Here is a 20101-nt window from a genome sequence, read left to right on the forward strand (position 1 = left end):
AGCTCGCTTCTGAAAAGGAGCTAAAAGCTGAGTGGACCTCACCTGGTTAAAGAAAACCAAGTTTAGTTTAGCACTTCTGTGGAGGGTAAAGTCGAACAGAAATCCAACCGCATACAGTGACAGGGAGGGAGTGTTGCGGTGTGAGGGGCGAGCCCCCCTTATAAAACCTTAAACTGGGAAGTAAAATCTCGGCGTAAAGCTTTCGCGACTACAGGAATTCACATTGTTTGGGTCTTTGGGTAAAGTGATGTAGATCGGTTAAATAACGCAGCACGTCAAAACTACACTCAGACATATAATGGGTGACGTTTCGGGCAAAGCACCTTCTTTCTCCTCCTGCAGTCTGAATCAAGGTTCTGATTCCAATTCTCAGGGAGCCAAACTCCAATGTCCGAGGCCTGCTGCAGCCACGTGGAGAGAGGGCTTACTGCTACAGCAGAGCGAGTTCGCGTCGGTGGGCTGCTGTGCCTCCTCCTCCTCGTGTTGAAGGAAGGGTCCTGGTGGAGGGGGAGGGGGGGGCCCTTGCCGAGTGCAACACTGCCAGCAGCAGCAGCACAAGCCGAGACGTGCAGAGGAAGTGGCCTCGCTTGTGCGCGCTGGGAAATGTGATCCCCCGACTCCTGCTCGCTCGCCCAGGAAGCGGAGCGGCCCAACTTGTGCGCGGGACCAAATGTGAAGGGCCGGGCGGGCGGTGGTGGGGGGTGGGGTGGGCGAGGTGACTACACCGTCACGTGACCCCCCCCCACCACCGCATTCCTTGAGAGAAAACAGCCAAGAAGAAAGAGTTGTCCCAAGAAGAGTTGCCGCCACACTTCGCCCGCCCGCATCCACCGAGAGAAGCAGCAGCGGAGTGATCAGCTTCGCTGCCACACGCAGCGAGACGAGAGACGAGACACAGAGACAGAGAGACAGCGAGACGAGAGACATCTGCTGAGTCTGGTGAGGTGCATCTTCTCAAACACTCACGGCCGATCGTCGTGTACGTTGAACTTCTTTCGCACCGTACGTAGCCAAACCTCATAATCGGAGGTGTTCGGGGTGGGGTGGACAACAAACTAAACACAAAAAGCAGTCCTAAAGCAACGAGTTTGTCAATCTAGATGATGATGATTTAATAGTGCATGGCTCCCAGTGGACTCCTCATATCGGAAGCGAGAGCGTTCCAGACGGCCGCTGAAGCGCTTCTGAAAGCGGCAGTGGCCGCCTGTGATGATGCCATTGGCGGGGAAAGTGATTAAGTCTTTGTGTGAACAACAGAGTTCATAATAATAATTAAATATACTCGACACATTAGTCAATAACACTGTGTGGCCCTTAACAGGAATATGTAACAGGCGACGTTTCGGGCAGTGGTCCTTATTCATAGCATGTAGAGATGCCATCGAGATTGGATAGTAATAATACAGCCACAAGGCGAACCTGCTAAGTTTATATTACTGTACTTTACAGCGAGTAAACCGCATGCATACAAATGAAATGTTTCCCTGCAATGTTCACGTCTTAGAGGTTTCCACATTGGAGTCGCTGAAGTTGTGTTTGTGAGTTTATTTCATAGGGATGGACCGCAAAGTTGGCTTTAACAAATGTGTAAGTGTTGTGTAAAATCAACTTCTGTCAAAGCGGTTGTTAACAGCTACTATTCGGTAAACTATTCATGTGCCCATTTAATAAGTAGTCAACACGAATCATTAGATAGCATACGCGGTGTAAAGTGCAGTCCCAAACTTGTATTATCTACTAGGTGATTTGAAGAAGGGTCATTGCCCGAAACGTCGCCTACTATATATACAGTCCGCCGCAGTGCCATTGACAAAGGTTTGTGTTTGTGAATTGTGTACCGTTGGCGATGCAGTAGCAGCAGCATCACCGCCACCACCAACATATCTAATGTACTCGATTGTCAAAGGGCATTAATGAACTCGACTGTGATAGAGAATAAAAAAGACGTTTTAATCAAGCCGATAGTAACATATGAAATGTGAATTGGAAGCATATAGTATTCACAAATAGGTGATAGGTATCAACCTTGAACTATTATTACATATCTACCCTGTGGCAGGGTGGAGCATAACGAGTGTCTATCATGAAAATGCATCTTTTAATCTTCGGAGCAGAAAAATAAGAATACATTTCTGATAAATGAATTTGCAGCAGTTCATATCGAGTTCAAATCTCCTTGGTTGTTTATGTGATGTCGTGACACGGATTTAAGAAGCCAGGTCACGTGACGTGGCTATTCTGACGTCAACGTTGCCAGAGAATGCTCGACTCCGTTTCAAGTGAAACGTCGTCGCTTGTGCAATTGGTTGTAAGAATTGTTTTTCAGCTTACCGCTGAGCTGAAACAATTATAGTCGCAGCGCTAAACGTTAGCAAATCTGACAATTTCATTTGTTGGGTGGCGGAGGGTCTTACAGCATATGTTTTTCTATGTATGTTGAACCTCTTTAGCATCGTGCGTACCCAACCGTGCTAATCAGATATGACGAGATCATTACATGGACTCATCCATAAAATATCTGATGAATCGTAAACTATATATTTCGGTTTGTATTCAGCTATTTATTAAGGGCTTTGCCATGTGCTTTTTCACAGTGTGCATCAGTTTCACTTTGCCTTAACATTTCTATAACTTGGTGGCACTTGTGTTGTTCAAAATATGCAGTTTTCTAATATTCATGCATAGTCCATGTCAAATATTACATCCCATTTTTAAGTCCTCAAAGATCATCCATAACTGTTAATGTTATTCTAGTTCTGGCAGGTATCTGTCATTTTAATATTTGATTTGTCTATGGTATGATTGATTCGTTATACACAACGACAAAAAACAATCTTATTCTCAAGATTTTTAGATACTTCGCATGTAACGGATGGATTTGACACACTGTTCAACCGCACACACACAGATTTTAACACGAATAAGTCTCTTATTAAAAAAAAATCAGAGCACCAGTCATCAAATAGGCAACTGACACTGTGCAAAGAATACATGATACTATTATACAGATGGAAAAAAACCTAATCAATGGCTTAATTCATAATTTAGGTTCATAAGGCATCGCCCAGTGCACAATATGATGTGTATGAGAAGGCAAACAACGCAACAAAGGCAATCAGCTTTCAGTCTGTATCAAACGGGTCTGTCACGCTTGTTTGAGAAGGTGACACGGCAGGCATGTAGGAATCTTCTGTGCTGGTGAATGTACAGCCGTCACGCACACGGTGTGCCTCGAACGGCGCAGACAGCAGCGTTCACGTCACCCGGTCATCGTGAACGCCACCCGGTCATCGTGAACGCCACCCGGTCATCGTGAACGCCACCCGGTCATCGTGAACGCCACCCGGTCATCGTGAACGCCACCCGGTCATCGTGAACGCCACCCGGTCATCGTGAACACCACCCGGTCATCGTGAACGCCACCCGGTCATCGTGAACGCCACCCGGTCATCGTGAACACCACCCGGTCGGCGTGAACGCCACCCGGTCATCGTGAACGCCACCCGGTCATCGTGAACACCACCCGGTCATCGTGAACGCCACCCGGTCGGCGTGAACACCACCCGGTCGGCGTGAACGCCACCCGGTCATCGTGAACGCCACCCGGTCATCGTGAACGCCACCCGGTCATCGTGAACACCACCCGGTCATCGTGAACGCCACCCGGTCATCGTGAACGCCACCCGGTCATCGTGAACACCACCCGGTCATCGTGAACACCACCCGGTCGGCGTGAACGCCACCCGGTCATCGTGAACGCCACCCGGTCATCGTGAACACCACCCGGTCGGCGTGAACGCCACCCGGTCATCGTGAACGCCACCCGGTCATCGTGAACACCACCCGGTCATCGTGAACGCCACCCGGTCATCGTGAACGCCACCCGGTCATCGTGAACGCCACCCGGTCATCGTGAACGCCACCCGGTCATCGTGAACGCCACCCGGTCATCGTGAACACCACCCGGTCATCGTGAACGCCACCCGGTCGGCGTGAACGCCACCCGGTCATCGTGAACGCCACCCGGTCATCGTGAACACCACCCGGTCATCGTGAACGCCACCCGGTCATCGTGAACACCACCCGGTCGGCGTGAACGCCACCCGGTCATCGTGAACGCCACCCGGTCATCGTGAACACCACCCGGTCATCGTGAACGCCACCCGGTCATCGTGAACGCCACCCGGTCATCGTGAACGCCACCCGGTCATCGTGAACGCCACCCGGTCATCGTGAACGCCACCCGGTCATCGTGAACACCACCCGGTCATCGTGAACGCCACCCGGTCGGCGTGAACGCCACCCGGTCATCGTGAACGCCACCCGGTCATCGTGAACACCACCCGGTCATCGTGAACGCCACCCGGTCATCGTGAACACCACCCGGTCGGCGTGAACGCCACCCGGTCATCGTGAACGCCACCCGGTCATCGTGAACACCACCCGGTCGGCGTGAACGCTAGGGCAGCCCCCGGCTCCAAGGGACCCTCTGGGCGTTCGCTGCGCTCCGTGCCTCGGCCATCCCGTTCTCCTCTGCTCCTCCTCCTCTCACGTAGCCCACCAATAGACTTATTGTATAAACAGACCAGTGTATTAGAATTATTCGTTTATTTATTATCGGATTGATGCCCTCTCTTCTGAGACAATGGAGACCTTACAACGTTAACCAGACCTCCACAGCTTGGCCAACAATCCATGCTCATTTTTCGGAGGTAATGGTAGTTCATTCATGTTTGGTCTCGGGGTCCAGACCTCGTAAACTGAATTGGGCCTCCACAGCTCTGCCCATCTAATGACGTGCTCTGGAGTAGGGGTCTCTCCGGCACATGACAACCCACCTGCAGACCTTACTACAGGGTTCTCACTGCTACGTTGCACGTCTGATTAGCACGGTTGGCTACATGAAGTAGAAAGGAAGTCCAACATGCATGCATAGCTCTCAAGTGAAGCTAGACTCCTGTCTGTGCTACCAACTTTTCTTGAAAAAGAACATATATACTGCATTTACTCAAATAAATACAATTCACCTCACATTCACCTCATCATTCTGACTCGTATGAAAAGACATTATATGATTGAGACAATTATGATTAATTCCTTCTTAGCGCTAAATGTTTTTATAACCATCCACGTCATTACTGAAGTATTTTCCTGGATTGAGCAGCTGGGTGGTGGTGGCGACGCTGCTGCTGCTGCTGCACGTGGCCTGCAACCCAGTGCTGTAGGGACAGCAGCGAGGGTTGGTGGATCATACACAGATGGAGTGAAACTCCCCTCCCGTGGGTGTCAAGGAGATGCCATGCCCAGGCTTATCAGGAGAAGGCGGTACAGCAAGTTGACTAATCACCATCTGTTTCTATCTGTACGGGGGATGGAGTGTTGCTTTGTCACGCGAGTGGATTTTCTCTGGGTGCTCCGGTTTCCTCCCCACGTACAAGTACATTTTATTATTATATCATATAACAGTTTGGGTGGGCCCTGGAAAGTACGATGTTAAGCTCACACTGGAAAAAGAATTGCTATCATAAAGAAATATATACAAATTATTAAACAATCAACCATAATTCTGCACACAGATGGATCTTTCTGTTCTAAAATCAATAGAGACATTGGCAGGAAACTAAATTGATCTATTTTCAACATCAGCTTAAAAAAGTGATGAGTGCTAATTTTACAATTGGGGTTAGTAAACCATAAGTCACCACGCTGGTCAGTGTGTTTTGGTGACGGGGGGGACCGGCTTACACATTACTCGCCATTGCTGTGAGACATTGCCAGGAATCCAGTGTGATCACCACTACACCACTGTGCCACGCTCTACAAGGATATGTGTGTTTTATCGAGGTTGCCAACCACAAGGGAAAATGCCCAAAACACCCAGTGGCCAGCAATAAACAGTACCATTGAAGGTGTAATAGACACGAGTTAATTCTATTCTTAAATTGAGCGAGGATGTAAGAACATGGAGACAAAGACAGAAGGAAGGATATTACAAAGTGGAGCAGTGCCAAGAAAGAAGCAGAAAGAGAAGTGTTTCGACCTGGAGCTTGTTGGTCGAACACCGTATGTACAACAAAGTAATCTTAAAAAACAAAACTTGATTCCAAGAAATGCAAACTAAGCATAAAGTGTGATTCACAACTGCGGCCGAGTCAATAAGAGTTGCATAACGGACCGAACAGAGACCAAGAAAAACACACACAGAGAAAAACACCAACAGAGCCCAGCGCTGCACACTGTGCGCGCTGCCATATGTTGAAGATCACGGGATGCGTTACGCCACGCGTCACTTGCCCCGTCCGTCCGTGCGCGCAGACCATGCAGAGGACAGGCTGGAGCGGCGTGGCTGCTCTGTTGGCGTGCCTTGTGGCGCTGGTGGGCGCGTTGGCTGTGTCTCGCCCCGACCCTGCACTGGATGGGCACTGGGAGGCATGGACGGCCTACTTCAAGAAGGCTTACACACAAGTGAGAACACGCACAGAGACAAAGACAGCGAGACTAAAATCAGTGGCTCTGTGCACTGAATACGGTAATAGCCCGGTTTACGTCGGGGATGCATTCCTGAAAGAGGCGATGACGAATATCGAAATGAAATCAAAACAATTGTACGTAAAACTGTTACGTTGACTCTTGGCCACAAATACATCCATGTCACTTAAACACACACTTGTGAGGCATGGTGCTTAGCGATTACGTACCCACAACGTTACGTTAAATTACTAAAAATACTGTACTCAACATGAGTTTACAACAGTAAACTTTAACACACATTATTCAGGGTACAATAAGATACGGTACACTATAAAAATCACCAAAATACTGTACACAAACAATATATTGTACTCTACAGTACAGTAATGTTTTCTATGTGCGACGAAAAGTACTTCGTGTATCGGGTTCGGTGGAGGGGAAGGCTGAGAGGCGGCGGATACGAGAAAGGATGGACGATACTGTCAGCGACGTCAGTGTGGGGTTTTTGAAACGCGAATCAGGCAGCTGTGTTAACAAACTGGCAACGTATTTGCGAAATGACGTAAAAAAATACTGTATATATAAGCAGACAATACGCCTCCACGTATTTGGCCCGACACATCAAAAATTAAAGTTTTCCCTACACATCTCATCAGCCACACAGTCTCTTTGGAGTGCATAAATTCAGCAGCATTGGTTCAACACAAGCAGACCTGAGCAGTTTTCACATTCACCGTCTCATCAGCTTGCTTGCTGGTGACCTGCCAAATGTCTAAAGGCAAGACTCCATCTCTGATAGATATGGGTCCTAGTTGGACGCAAAACTATATAATATCACTCACCACTGATGTTAACCATGGCCTGGAATCGAACTCTGGGCGCCAGGTTCATAGTACGGCACGCAAACCATCGCGCCACTGCTCACCTCAGCATTTAAATCTTATTAATGTATGATTGTAAAATGAACAACAATAACGTTTTAAGCAATATACTCACATTTAGGACTACCTATGAAGATTTTATGGAGCTCAACTCTCTTTGCTAAAGGATTTTAATGGAAAGTAAATCGTGGTGTGGCACAATTTACAAGATGAAAGCTGCAAATATATGAGAACCATCGCTTGCACGAGTCACCGTATTAGCCCCGATAAATATTTCAGTTACATTCTTTATCTCCCGAGTGGCCAATGGGAGCATCTTCGCCTTCGACTCCGACGAGGCGATATGTCAAGAATGCGGTGCCGTTTTATTTTTTACGCACGACAGATTAACCATTGCGGAGGAAATCACAATGACTGAAACACAAATATATATTCATTTTCCGCGATTCCCTTTACACCTACACGCAGTGGGAACTGAATGACAATGTCATCTGTCAAGCAGTTGTTTATTTTTCGCACACCGTCTTAAAGCACGGAGGCTTTGCTTTGTAGCAGCAAGTAATGCAGATACTGCCCATGTGTTTTCCCTTTTATAATAATTGTTGCCGTTGATAGAGCCACCCTCCTTCCACGCCGGGGCGTCTCGGGAGCGCTTTCGACGCGATATAAGCGGCTTTTATTACAGCTCATCCCAACACAGTTTAAAGGGCACCCCCAGTGGCAGCTGTCCCTGTGTGGCGCAGCAACAACGACGTGAATCGTCACCTGGCCTGCAAGCAGGCATTGGTCGGCCAGTAGCTGGGGGCGAGTTTGCCATGTGCAGTGCTGCCAAGTGAGTTATCTGCAGGTAATTGTTTTGAATTTGGAACATTTGGACCATGACGCCGGCACGCGATGGGCCCTACTTTCTCGCTTCTCACGATGTCAGGGGATCTTCAACGTCCACTGGGAAGCAGTCGGCGCGTATAATTACGGTTAATGCAATCACACTCATAACCGGCGTGGCCTACTAGATTGGCTGCTATAAATGTCCGCATGAGAAGCTACTCTATAGCTCAGTGGGCCTTGCCTGCTAAAATAAGAATAGTAGTATGAGTAGAACTATAAACGTCTGCAACAAGCGGTGAACGTGCTACCACCGGGCCATCTCACCAATGAGTAGACTTTCCTCTGCCATGTAAATGTGGAACTTCCACAACTGGCTGAGGGCTGTAAACAGGAAATGACCACTCCCTCAAAGCCCATTTGAGCAGGAACTGACTTTGAGCTGATTTTGCTGTGTTTGGATAACAATCAAACTGTTGCAGTTTCTCTTTCTAAAAGCTGCTTGGCACAGTAGTTGGAGTGCTTGCTTCACAACGGAAGGTCGTGCACCCAAATTATGGTTGGGGTTTCACTCGGCCCATCAGTCAAAATTGATAAAACTAGTTACAACTTTGTTAAAAGCTGCAGTGGTTGTGCTATTAATCAACGATAATACAGCAATTATAAGTCCAATTATTTCCCCAGGAACAGCAAAATGAATAGGTACACCACAGTTCGTCAGCAGGTCATGTGTCGTGGGGCAAAGTGTGGGTGGTCCTCCCTCCTCTGCCAAAACGTCTGGCCATCGTGGAAGAGTCGGCCAATATGTAGTGGAGACACTGCCGCCAAGCAGTGGCATTAGCAAGACGTTTCAGAGCTGCACCTTTTCCACCTTTTCCTTATAGGAAGTCTGAGCTGTTTCTCAAGGCTCATGCAGGAGGGTCCTGCACTGGGATGTTCATCCAATTGCAATAATAAGTGTTTGTTATCTTGCAGGAGATAACCAGAGAACCCAGAAAAAATCTGCACGCAATTAATGAGATCAACAATCATAGCTCCACACAGATGGATTCAAGAATCCATTGATGCACTCTCAGCTGGTGTTCTCAGACAGTGTCTCTCTCAGGGACTCAACGCTGCTTATCTTCTGAGATCTGACAAGTTCAGGCAAATTCCGAGTGATGTTAATTAACAGACTGGCCCCCTCCATAAGAATGTGGAATTTCCAGCACTGGTTGAAGGCTGTAAGCAGGAGATGAAACGCCGTTTGGTTTTTGGCAGAAAACGAAATGTGACTTTTTTATTATTTTTCTATGTCGTTATATATTTGTCAGGGCATAAACAACGCGTGTGTCTTTGTGACCTTTTCCAGACAGATGGCATCAAACGGCGGCTCATATGGGAGGAAAACATGCGATTTGTCGACAGACACAACTTGGAGCATTCGATGGGCCTGCACTCGTACACCCTGGGCATGAACCACCTTGCGGACCTGGTATGGAATCGCGTGCCGCGTCGGTGTTTGCCGTTGCGTTGCCTGCGTGTGGCTCTCCACCGACGGGCGTGTTTTTGGTCAAACCGCGTGCTGTTCGGCGCAGCGTCCGACGTTTGCGCTACACGTGCCAGGAGCTTCTTCAGGAACTGAACTGTGGAGGGGGACAAGGTGAGCAGCCCGGCCAACACCAGCAGCAGCCAAAAGGAAGTGACGTGTAATCGGGAGAGAAAGTGACCTACTCGATTTGGTTCCTGGAGAAGCCGCCAGCAAGTGGAGCGAACCGTCGGACATCATGCCGAACCGCACATGGCACAACCCGAAAACACATCGCAAAGGTTGCGTTATGAAATTGCGAAGAGTGCAGATTTGGCGCTTTGGTGCTGAGAATCTCAGTGTGAAAAAATAATGAAAAAGTTAAGGTTTAACAATCGTGTTGAAGTATTGCGTTACGTGGTATTACTTTTGTAAGTTTAATCATAGCTCTGGGAAAGGAAAAAAAACACGCAACTCTCTGTAGAGATGACAACAGTGAGCCATGTGAACAAAGAGAACGAAATGATTTAGACAATCGTGGTTCTTCATAGCTTTGTAGATCTCTACGGGTTTCGAATGAAGAGTACAAATCATTCGTGCAGCCCGCGCTCCGAACACTCTTAACTGGCAGCAGAGGAGTTATACTAAAGGAAGCACTCAGATGCAACAGAATACACTTTTCTAATCTTTCAAAGTAAAAGGTTTCCTTCTGGAAAAAAATATACAGTGAGCAATTAGCACCTCTTATTTGGAGGGTGTTTCTAATGTGCTAGTGTGTGTTGATTATATTGCTGTGCTGTGCTGTTGCGTAATGACTACAATGCTGTGATATTGTGTAATGATTACAATACTGTGATATTGTGTAATGATTACAATGCTGTGATATTGTGTAATGATTACAATGCTGTGATATTGTGTAATGATCGCAATGCTGTGATATTGTGTAATGATTACAATGCTGTGATATTGTGTAATGATTACAATGCTGTGATATTGTGTAATGATCGCAATGCTGTGATATTGTGTAATGATTACAATGTTGTGATATTGCATAATGATTACAATGCTGTGATATTGCGTAATGATTACAATGCTGTGATATTGTGTAATGATCGCAATGCTGTGATATTGCGTAATGATTACAATGTTGTGATATTGCATAATGATTACAATGCTGTGATATTGCGTAATGATTACAATGCTGTGATATTGTGTAATGATCGCAATGCTGTGATATTGCATAATGATTACAATGTTGTGATATTGCATAATGATTACAATGCTCTGTTCAGACCGTGGATGAATTTCGCAAGACGATGAACGGCTACAGGAGAGGCTCAAGAGAACGCCATGAAGGCCATCACACATCCACCTTCCTGGTTCCAGAGAATTACGAAGTTCCACAAAGTATGGACTGGCGGGACCAAGGACTGGTCACACCTATCAAGAACCAGGTTTGTGCAACCCTCTGTCTTCTGTTGATCACGAACTATGCATTCAGACTCAGCCTTGATTATTTATGATATATTATTTGGAGCGTTACTGTGGCAAGATGTTAAATACACCACCTGGTATGCATTAGGTTGTGGGTTATATCCCGACCCTGACGCCTGTATATATGAAATTTGCATGTCTCTCTCCCCATGATCGTGTGGATTTTCCTCCGGGTCCTCCCGTTTTTTCCCTCCGCATTTAGAATCAACATGCATTTAGCGTACTTGGCTGCTATAAATGTCCACGTGATAAGCCATTTTCTTGACCTATCATATGTGGCCAGGTCACTTCTAAAATAGAGCTCCATACCTCAGTGGGCTTTACCTGGTAAAGTATAAATAGTTTCGTTTATTTCTGCTGGTAAGGCTCATTGAGCTCAGCCGCTCTTCCAGAAGAACAACCACAGGCTTTGTCATATGTTGTCCTCCTCTTCCATGCTGGCCAAACATTTTGAAAGAGGTGGAAGTTCCCAGACTTTACCACACCACACGCCACCTGCCGGTCAACCGTCGGGTGGAGAGAGGCGGTGGAGGGTTCAATTTACTAAACTTGTACCATTGTTTAACTGCCGTGCCGAGCAATGGATTGCACCGGCAACCCTTCGATTCCAAGTCCGGTGCGATGCTCACCATTCCTCCACGGCAACATCCCTCGTAGGCGGTGCACAAGCATGATCCACAACGACAGCGGTTCGTGCTCTCCTTACTTTCATTACAAACGGCAGCCAACTCCGGCTCACTGATTGGGTCCGACAGATTTCGTCGATCATTGGCTGGGTCCAATTTCCCCCTCTCTTAACACCCCCCCCCCACCGACCTTCACGATCCCCACTCCCTTATTATGTTTCCAAGTGTTGGCTGTGCCCATGTGCAATCCAATTAAACTGTACAAAGCCCTTGGATTGCGCGTAGCGACAGCACCATTAGCGGCGTGTACCTTGGAGCTTGAAGACAACGATCCGCCTGTTGTGCGACCTGGCACGTTCTTGCCTGTGCAGAGAGGCGCTCTCAGTTGTTGACTCTGGGAAGTGGAGAAGCAATGTTCACAGATGGCACCATCGCCGTCCCCCCCCACGCCCCTCCCCCCGACGCTTGCCTATCAAGTTCAAAAGCCGGTTTAATGATCTTGTGTGCTGCTGTGTAGCAGGAACATCATTATATTTGGAGCTCCCATCCTTCACAAGGAGCCAATTGTTTGCACAGTACCACAGCTGAATGCCAGAGAAATAACAAAGTTACTGAGAATAAGCAGACCATTTGTCTACTGGTACCAGGAAAATTAAAGCACATGCACAAAACAGGCCCAAAATACCTCAAACGTGTGGCCTCAATCTAGAGTTCAAGTTCCAGAAACTACTGAAACACGTTAAAAAGAATAAATGTATAAGCAGATATGGTCGTGGTCTGTGGCTATGTCTTGTTAACTAACAAAATGTTTAAATTTCATTTTGATCGTGGGTTAACTCAGCTTGTCAGCCGCTATGGTGGACAATAAACGCTAAAGTTACCTGCTGGCGATTACTTGATTTATCACAATTTGCGGTCATCATCTGATTCAAGAATCCGTTCTGGTTTATGACTTTGTCTCTTTTTTCCCATCTCGTTTGCTTTCATGTCTTCCTTGTACAGCCTCGTTCCCTCCGTGAGCTTCAATGTAGCGTCGACATTTTTGGCTCAGAATTTGGACAAATTATAAATAATTGACTCTCACTCACACAATTCGAGGCACGTTTCACGAGCGTACGAGTCGACGAATCGATGCATCATTACTCGCCCGGTCAATAACATAAACATCAGTTTGCAGGAAGTTAACCGTGGCCATCATGCGTACAAACTGGCCCCTGTCATGAGAATGTGGAATTTCCGTTACTGGCTCAGGGTTGTCAGTAGAGATAGTCACGAGCCCCCCACCCACCCCCACTCCGTGTATTGTTAACAAACAAAACCCAACACATTCGTTGTCGGTAACACGGTGGCCTTAATATGATAAATAAATATAACAGGTTATGCTTCGTGCAATGGCTCGTCTTCATAGCACATTCACTAAAGAATTAATTTCTATGTTATATTGTTTTCATTTATGTTAAGGCTGCAATGTTATTGACGAATGTGTCAAGTTTCTGTCTTTGTTGTTAATTGTGCTTGCACCCCGCTGTGAACGCAGAAACGGCAGCATCACCAGACAATAATATAAAGATTGATCGGCAATAACCGCGTACGTTTAACACGTGCGGCAGTCGTGTTGATGCACTGCTGCATGAGGGCCTCTCCACGCCTGCGCGGCGGTCGCCGCCAATCCTGAGCGCCGAACTGAACGGAAGCGATCGTTCTTCATCGGCGTATTGCTCGCGCGTGCGTCCGCGCAGGGCCTGTGCGGCTCCTGCTGGGCCTTCAGTTCGACGGGCGCGCTGGAGGGGCAGTGGAAGCGCCGCTCAGGCGAGCTGGTGCCGCTCAGCGAGCAAAACCTGCTGGACTGCTCGCGCCCCGAGGGCACGGAGGGCTGCGGCGGCGGCTGGATGGACGACGCTTTCCAGTACGTCCTCGATCAGGGCGGCATCGACTCGGAGAGCGACTACCCCTACACGGCCACGGTACGACCACGTTCAGCCTTGCTGGCAGGTAGAGGTGCGGCCCTGCAATTGCGTGCTCGCATCGCTGCCAGCAAAAGGTCCTCGATGGATTGGCTGCATCTCAAGACTGCGGCAGATGGCAACGGCTTGGGGAGGCCTTCATCCGGCAGTGGATTGGTTGTGGATGACGATGATGATGATCATAATGACAGTGATGATGACGATGATGACGACGACGATGATGATGATCACGACAAGACAATGATGATGACGACGAACAAGGGCGGACAACTGTCTAAAAAAACACGTGAACACGCCCTCTTAACCCTTTCCCTTTTCGATGACATACATGTACATAAGTGTATGTCATCGGAACAGAATCGGAAGAAAAACATAACTTAACCGATATCGAGTCTCCCACAAGGCCATGCTGGAGGGCGTGTGGCACAGTTTGGCGGCAGCTATCATAGAGTGCAGTTGTGTCGCTACACTTCTCTGCAGTGAGTACATTGTCTTTAAAAACAGCAGCACTACTACACCTCTCTAAATAACATTTACGCTGAACCGCCTGCGCGTTCCGAAGTTCAGCGGTGAATGGGACACCCACCCTGCAACTTGTAGACATCTCGGAACAGGAAAGGGTCAATGCCTGTTACATTTTGCCCACTTTTTTTAATCATAATAAAGGTTTTTGGGTTAGATCGCGTTATTATAAATGTGTCGCAACCCTCCAGCACCCGACACGGCTAATCAGTAATACATGTGTCACGTTACAAAACGCCAACGAGTTCTTCAGCCCACCGGTGTGTTTGAAGAGTGAATCCACAACATTTAGAATTTGAGTAGTACGACGTTTCACTGGTAATTACATCCAGCATCTTCGGGCGATTTGCTAGAATAGTTCAAACACACCGGTGGGCTGAAGAAGTGACTAATTGGCGTTGTGTAACGTGACACACTTATTACTGATTGGCCGTGTCCGGCGGTGGAGGGTTGCGACACATCTATAATAACGCGATCTCACCCAAAAACCTTCATTATGAATAATACTGGTCGCGAAAGCCTACGTGTTACACTTTTTTTAAGTCGCTCTGCACCCGTTCCGGACAGGATGTCGATTCGTGCCACTACGACCCCTCGAGGATGGTGGCACAAATGTCCGGCTTCGTGGACGTCCGCAAGGGCAGCGAGAAGGACCTGATCACGGCCGTGGCCTCGGTGGGACCCGTGTCGGTCGCAATCGACGCAGGCCACCAGTCCTTCCAGCTGTACGAGTCAGGTAACCCAGCGCCCTGCAACGCGGCCGGGTGGTCCAAGCATCGGTGCACTGAGCCGGGACTGAGTTAGAGCCATCCGTGATCTGACTAGAGTCTCAAGCGTGGAGATGTGGTGGGATATAGCGATGCACATCACCAGTCTTTTAAGCTCTAGCGGTCAGGTGACCGCTGACCGACATTGGCAAGATTCGTGGGCATTGGAGGTGGACAAGCGCTGAGTCGGCGACATTGAGAAGTGAAGTTTTGAAACCGGCTTGGATTGCCCGAAGTTCAACCGGGGTATCAGGTGTAGTGGCGATGCTGATTCTCCCAGGCCTGGAAACGGCGCTATATAAATCCGAAATAGAATAGAATTGCCCTGTCGCCGATGACTGCACCAAGAAAACATTTCACGTTGGATTTGGTTCTGCACCTCATTAGGCTAAATCCCAGCTCTGAAAATGTGAATATCCGTGAGACTGTCACGTGACGAACACATTACTCTCTTATGGCATAGCAGCAGGTCGGACAGTGCAGCGCCCTTCTGTCTTGAACAGCTGTCAATTTGAGAAGATATCAGAAGTAGTTTGGTAACTGCATGCAAAAATAAATGTACATTACATTGGGATTTTGACTTCATTTGGATGAAACGTTCTCTCTGCAGCAGGGCATTTGGGACAGCATGTCTCCTCGGGAGTGGATATTTTTTACGAACGTGACAGGACCTCAGCAGAAGTTCTGCAATATCTGCTTCTGTGGGTCATGTTCCAGCTCTGAACGGATAGTTATTGTCATCACAAGATGCTGATAACACGATTGTACTAGAATTGGGAAAAGGGACAAAAATTTGAGTTCGAATAATAATTTCAACATATAATGAGCACAGTACTTGCTCGCACTCGAAGAGAGAGAATAATTCAGAGGCAGGAGGAATCACAGACATGCAGGAAGGCAGCCACACGATGAGCTGGTGCCAACAATTGCCCAAGCTCCGTCGTTCTCTATATATTAAGGTGTTATCAGCAAAGTAATGAGCCTTTACATGCGGAAGGAAACTGGAGCACCCAGAGAAAACCCATGCATGCAAGGGGGAAACACTCTATCCCATGCAGATGAAGCAGGTGGAGGTCACATTTTTGCTCTACTGCATCCTCCTGGGTACCAGCTCCTCAACGGCCATGGGAAAGCAGTTTCACAATATTTGTGCGATCCACAAACCCTCACGGCTGCCTCCACAGTGCTGATTACAGCACGTGCCACCACCGCCCAGACAAAGTGTGGCATGCCACCCTGGTTATAACCGCGGTATGTATTAACCGTAAAATACTACCCGCCGACTGCTTCGCAGTGGACATTTAAAGATCCCGACGTGTTGTTGAAAATGGGGGTAGGGCATTGTGTTCCGGCGTCAGGATACAATTTCACACAGCAACGACCGCTGTGAAGCACCAGCGCCTTCGTGACAGCATCGCACTATAATAATGGTGCGAATACCAAATCGGTACGTTAACAATAAATAAATATCCGCAGAAAAAAAAACACGCTGGGGGATCAGCAATGCATCCGGCAGAGGTAGAAGTTTTTGATCTGTTTCGGAAATATATTTATTTTTTTGAGGGCAAACAACTTTAACAACATGCTCAATTTTGCATGGTCATATGAACGCGATGTCATTCATTCCGAGAACCGTTCCAACTTGCACACGTGAGCGCGACCTTGAGATGCCTTGAAATATTGATGCGCCTCGCCACGGCAACGGGTGCAGGTGAAATAGTCGGCGTTGAGTGGAGCGCAATGTGCGGTGAAATGTTTTTGTCGCGCAGGCATTTACTACGAGCCGGAGTGTAACAGCACTGAGCTGGACCACGCGGTGCTGGTGGTGGGCTTCGGGGTGAAGGGTCGCGGAGAAAATGGGAAAAAGTTCTGGATCGTCAAGAACAGGCGAGGCTTACATTGTGGTGGAGGACATGTGTGCAACGGTCGCCAGATTACTTGCAGTTTGTAGTCTGCCGTGAATTAGATGAAGTATGTTTAAGAGATTATTTGAAATTGGTAATATGCTACAACTGTGACCAGCTAGGACTTATAGGTGAGGCCCACGTAATGGTGGTGGCTCAGAGGTGAGGGTGCTCTGCTGGCACTGCTCAGTTGCTGGGTTGGCACCGGTACAGCTGCCTGTGGTTACACTGGCTTCTCACGTGGGATGATGATGATGATGAACCTGATTTTGCTAAAATTCCAGCTCTGAGAAATCAAAAACGTAATATTGGTTAGACTTTCGTGCGACAATCATAGAGCCTTGTTTTTGAGAATGTATATCTCCTTGCCTGACTCCTCTTATGATTTGTCATTTATGCAATCCCAGTGCAGCCACGTTATCTTCATAAGTGCATGAGCCGACGAGCTGAAAATGAGACTTGACTACTAATGGGTGGCAAGATCATAGGAAGCATTTTCTGCCACCTTGCCATACGTTTAACCAAGCCCTCTCCTACATCTCGCCAAGGAGCTCATTAACGCAACATCATCTTCATTAATTATGAATGACACCATGCCTCGCATGCGGTACATCTCGAGGTTGCAGTAGACAAGCTGTGGGCACTCACCGTGCCAGCTGTCCCTGTGTGGCGCAGGGCAAATGCAGCAGTGGCCCGCAAACCTACCACTAGGGTGCGATGTTGATTTTGTGGCTTTTACCAAATAATGAATGTGACTCTCCCCACCCACCCCCACCGCCCTCCCTCCCTTGTGTGATTCGCTCAGCTGGAGCACCAGCTGGGGAGATGAAGGTTACATCCTAATGGCTCGTGACCGAAAAAACAACTGTGGAATTGCGTCGGCTGCCAGCTACCCACTGGTTTAGCTTAGCGGCGAGCGCCCGCGGCCCTGGCACAACACCTCAAAGCTTTCTCGTAAAAAAATCATTGTTCGATATATTCCCGTGTTTACGTCTCCTGTTCATCAACCTTTGTTCAGGCCCGAAACATTCCCTCCAAGACAAACTGTCCCTTGGCCACAGCTAACAAGTGTCCTGGTCGACTTGTTTTGTTACGACTGTGACCCAGAGTTACGCGAGTAAATACAACAAAAACATTCCGCAACTTGTTCAATGAAAATCCTGCCAGTTTAGGAGATATCTGCAGAAGTTGTTCAAATGAAAACAAAAATTCGACACGTTCGTCAATGACGCTGTGGCCTTCAAAATAAAAAGTAAATAATTCGCACCACTGCAGGCAATGGCCCTTCACGGCAACTAGCGAGGCCAGAGAAATCAGAGTGCGTGGAGAGAGGCTTCCCTGGCCTCTCTGTGCTCTGACGAAGGGCCACTTTGCCAGAAGGGGCAGTTGGCCAACACGTCACTTTGTCTTTTAAGTCCACAGTGTTACGGATGAACGTGTCGAGATGTTTTGTTAATGGCACTTGTGCGGCAATTCCAGCGTAATACAACCAAAGTGATAATGCAGGAATGTTATATTCATCACGTCCCTGGATGGGGAGAGAGGGGTGAAGACCTGAGTGCGATGGGTGACCGCCGCCAACATCGGTGGCGAGTGATATCCGAAACAGTCCCTAACTCTTTCACCAAGTTGCTCTGACTAGCGTGGTGAAGTATGGTCAAACAACTCCCGTGACCGACATAGCGTGGGAATGGCTTGCATCCAGCATCGAATATCCAAAAGGGCTGGAATTTTTACCGATTAAAATCCCTTGATTATTTTCCTGCCCCAAACACGTGGGATAATTTCAGATTGAAATGTGATCGTTTAGTTCGGTGGTTCTGGTTCTCAATCTGAGGTGCACGCGCCTGCCGGGGGTGCGAGATGACCTTTCTGGGAACCAAAGCGGTGCAGGCTGCAGTCAAGGTTAAGAACCACTGGTTTAGTTTAATTCAGCACACAATGTATTAAAATCTGCACCATATTACATAAGTATTGTATTTTAATGTCTGTTATTCATGTTTCAAAGTCACGCTGATGATGTGACAATCAGCTGAGTTGTCTTGGCATCACTGATGAGTGCTGGCACATTCCGTGATGGCTTTGCTTTGTCTGATCGTCTTGCGATCGAACCTCATGCATGTGACGTTTACCATTTTGTATTCCACTATTGACATATCATTTATGAAATGCTCAACTTCATATCAATAAATGTAAACAAATTCTTGGCTTTGGTATCATGATGTCTTTATATCTATTTCAATTGGGCATTTTCCCCCTGATTTAATATCCTCGTCGGCTCAGATGAGCAACACAAATTCACAATGACGAATGACGTCACAATTACAAATGACAATTCCAGTGACGTCATGTGGATACGACCGCTTGAGTCGCCGTGTCGTTTCGGCGATTACTTAGTTACTAATTACCTGTGAGGTGTGTAATAAATAGGTTTCGATTACAAATTACACTTGTAATGACATTACACATTTAAAATACATGTACCGTGAGGCCACGACACCACAAATGTTTTAAACTTTCAATTAGGTGTCTTTTAAATGCGTAACCTACTGCTCCCCATCTCTGCATCATACAGGAGCTAAAAACAAGCGGCCTCTGAAAATGAATAATGGAGTGAATTAAGATATCATAAAGAACATTGTACCTTGTGGGCTGCTAAATATGTAATGGTAATTGATTGTATTTGGTATTAAAGACATTCTTAATGTGAAAGGCTATCATCACGAAGACGCTATGATTCACAACACTCGGTGTGCAGTAGTTCCGCAGTCGTGGGCGATGTTGCTGTGTGTAACCTCAATTGAGCAATTTGCAGCGTCATTTCTCAACATTGGATCGTGACGCCGGCACGCAGTGGCTTTTACTCTTCTTGACGAATGACCTCGCTGGTTCTTTACCATCCACTGTTCAGCAGACGGCGGCGCAGTATTATTTGACCGTTTAAAATCACCACAGTTATAACCGGGGAGGCCTGCCAGGGTAGAAGCGCGAAGCCAGGCAACATGCACCAAACGAATGTAAACTTCATGGGGTGTCGCGGTGTCGAGATGTTGACTACCTCGCCTGGTATACAGGAGGTCGTGGGTTCGATCCTGACCCTGACGCCTGCTGTACATTTGGAGTTTGCATGTTCTCCCCGT

The 20101-nt window shown here is 47.6% G+C and overlaps 1 protein-coding gene across 2 annotated transcripts; it reads left to right on the forward strand.

The window, feature by feature from the left end:
• The first annotated feature begins 660 nt into the window (after positions 1–660).
• On the forward strand, positions 661–19170 carry LOC144949221 (procathepsin L-like). 2 transcript variants are annotated; one of them, XM_078879111.1, is made up of 8 exons: positions 661–944; positions 6316–6465; positions 9529–9651; positions 10977–11138; positions 13544–13768; positions 14858–15026; positions 16827–16944; positions 17767–19170. In XM_078879111.1, exons 2-8 carry the CDS (start codon positions 6319–6321, stop codon positions 17864–17866), a joined length of 1044 nt encoding a protein of 347 aa, XP_078735237.1. In that variant the 5' UTR covers positions 661–944; positions 6316–6318; the 3' UTR covers positions 17867–19170. The 2 variants fall into 2 exon arrangements, with proteins under 2 accessions (XP_078735237.1, XP_078735236.1); XM_078879110.1 differs by having other exon boundaries at positions 662–939.
• The last annotated feature ends 931 nt before the right edge of the window (positions 19171–20101 follow it).

This window comes from Lampetra fluviatilis, chromosome 53 (genome assembly GCF_964198595.1).
Source record: "Lampetra fluviatilis chromosome 53, kcLamFluv1.1, whole genome shotgun sequence".
Lineage (NCBI taxonomy): Eukaryota > Metazoa > Chordata > Hyperoartia > Petromyzontiformes > Petromyzontidae > Lampetra > Lampetra fluviatilis.

What these genes read in the sequence shown, in the direction of transcription:
- LOC144949221 (XM_078879111.1), top strand. Translation starts at nt 6,319, where the DNA reads ATGCAGAGGACAGGCTGGAGCGGCGTGGCTGCTCTGTTGGCGTGCCTT. An exon ending in TCACACCTATCAAGAACCAG is followed by an intron (nt 11,139 to 13,543) that starts GTTTGTGCAACC and finishes GCGTCCGCGCAG; the next exon opens with GGCCTGTGCGGCTCCTGCTG. An exon ending in TTCTGGATCGTCAAGAACAG is followed by an intron (nt 16,945 to 17,766) that starts GCGAGGCTTACA and finishes TGATTCGCTCAG; the next exon opens with CTGGAGCACCAGCTGGGGAG.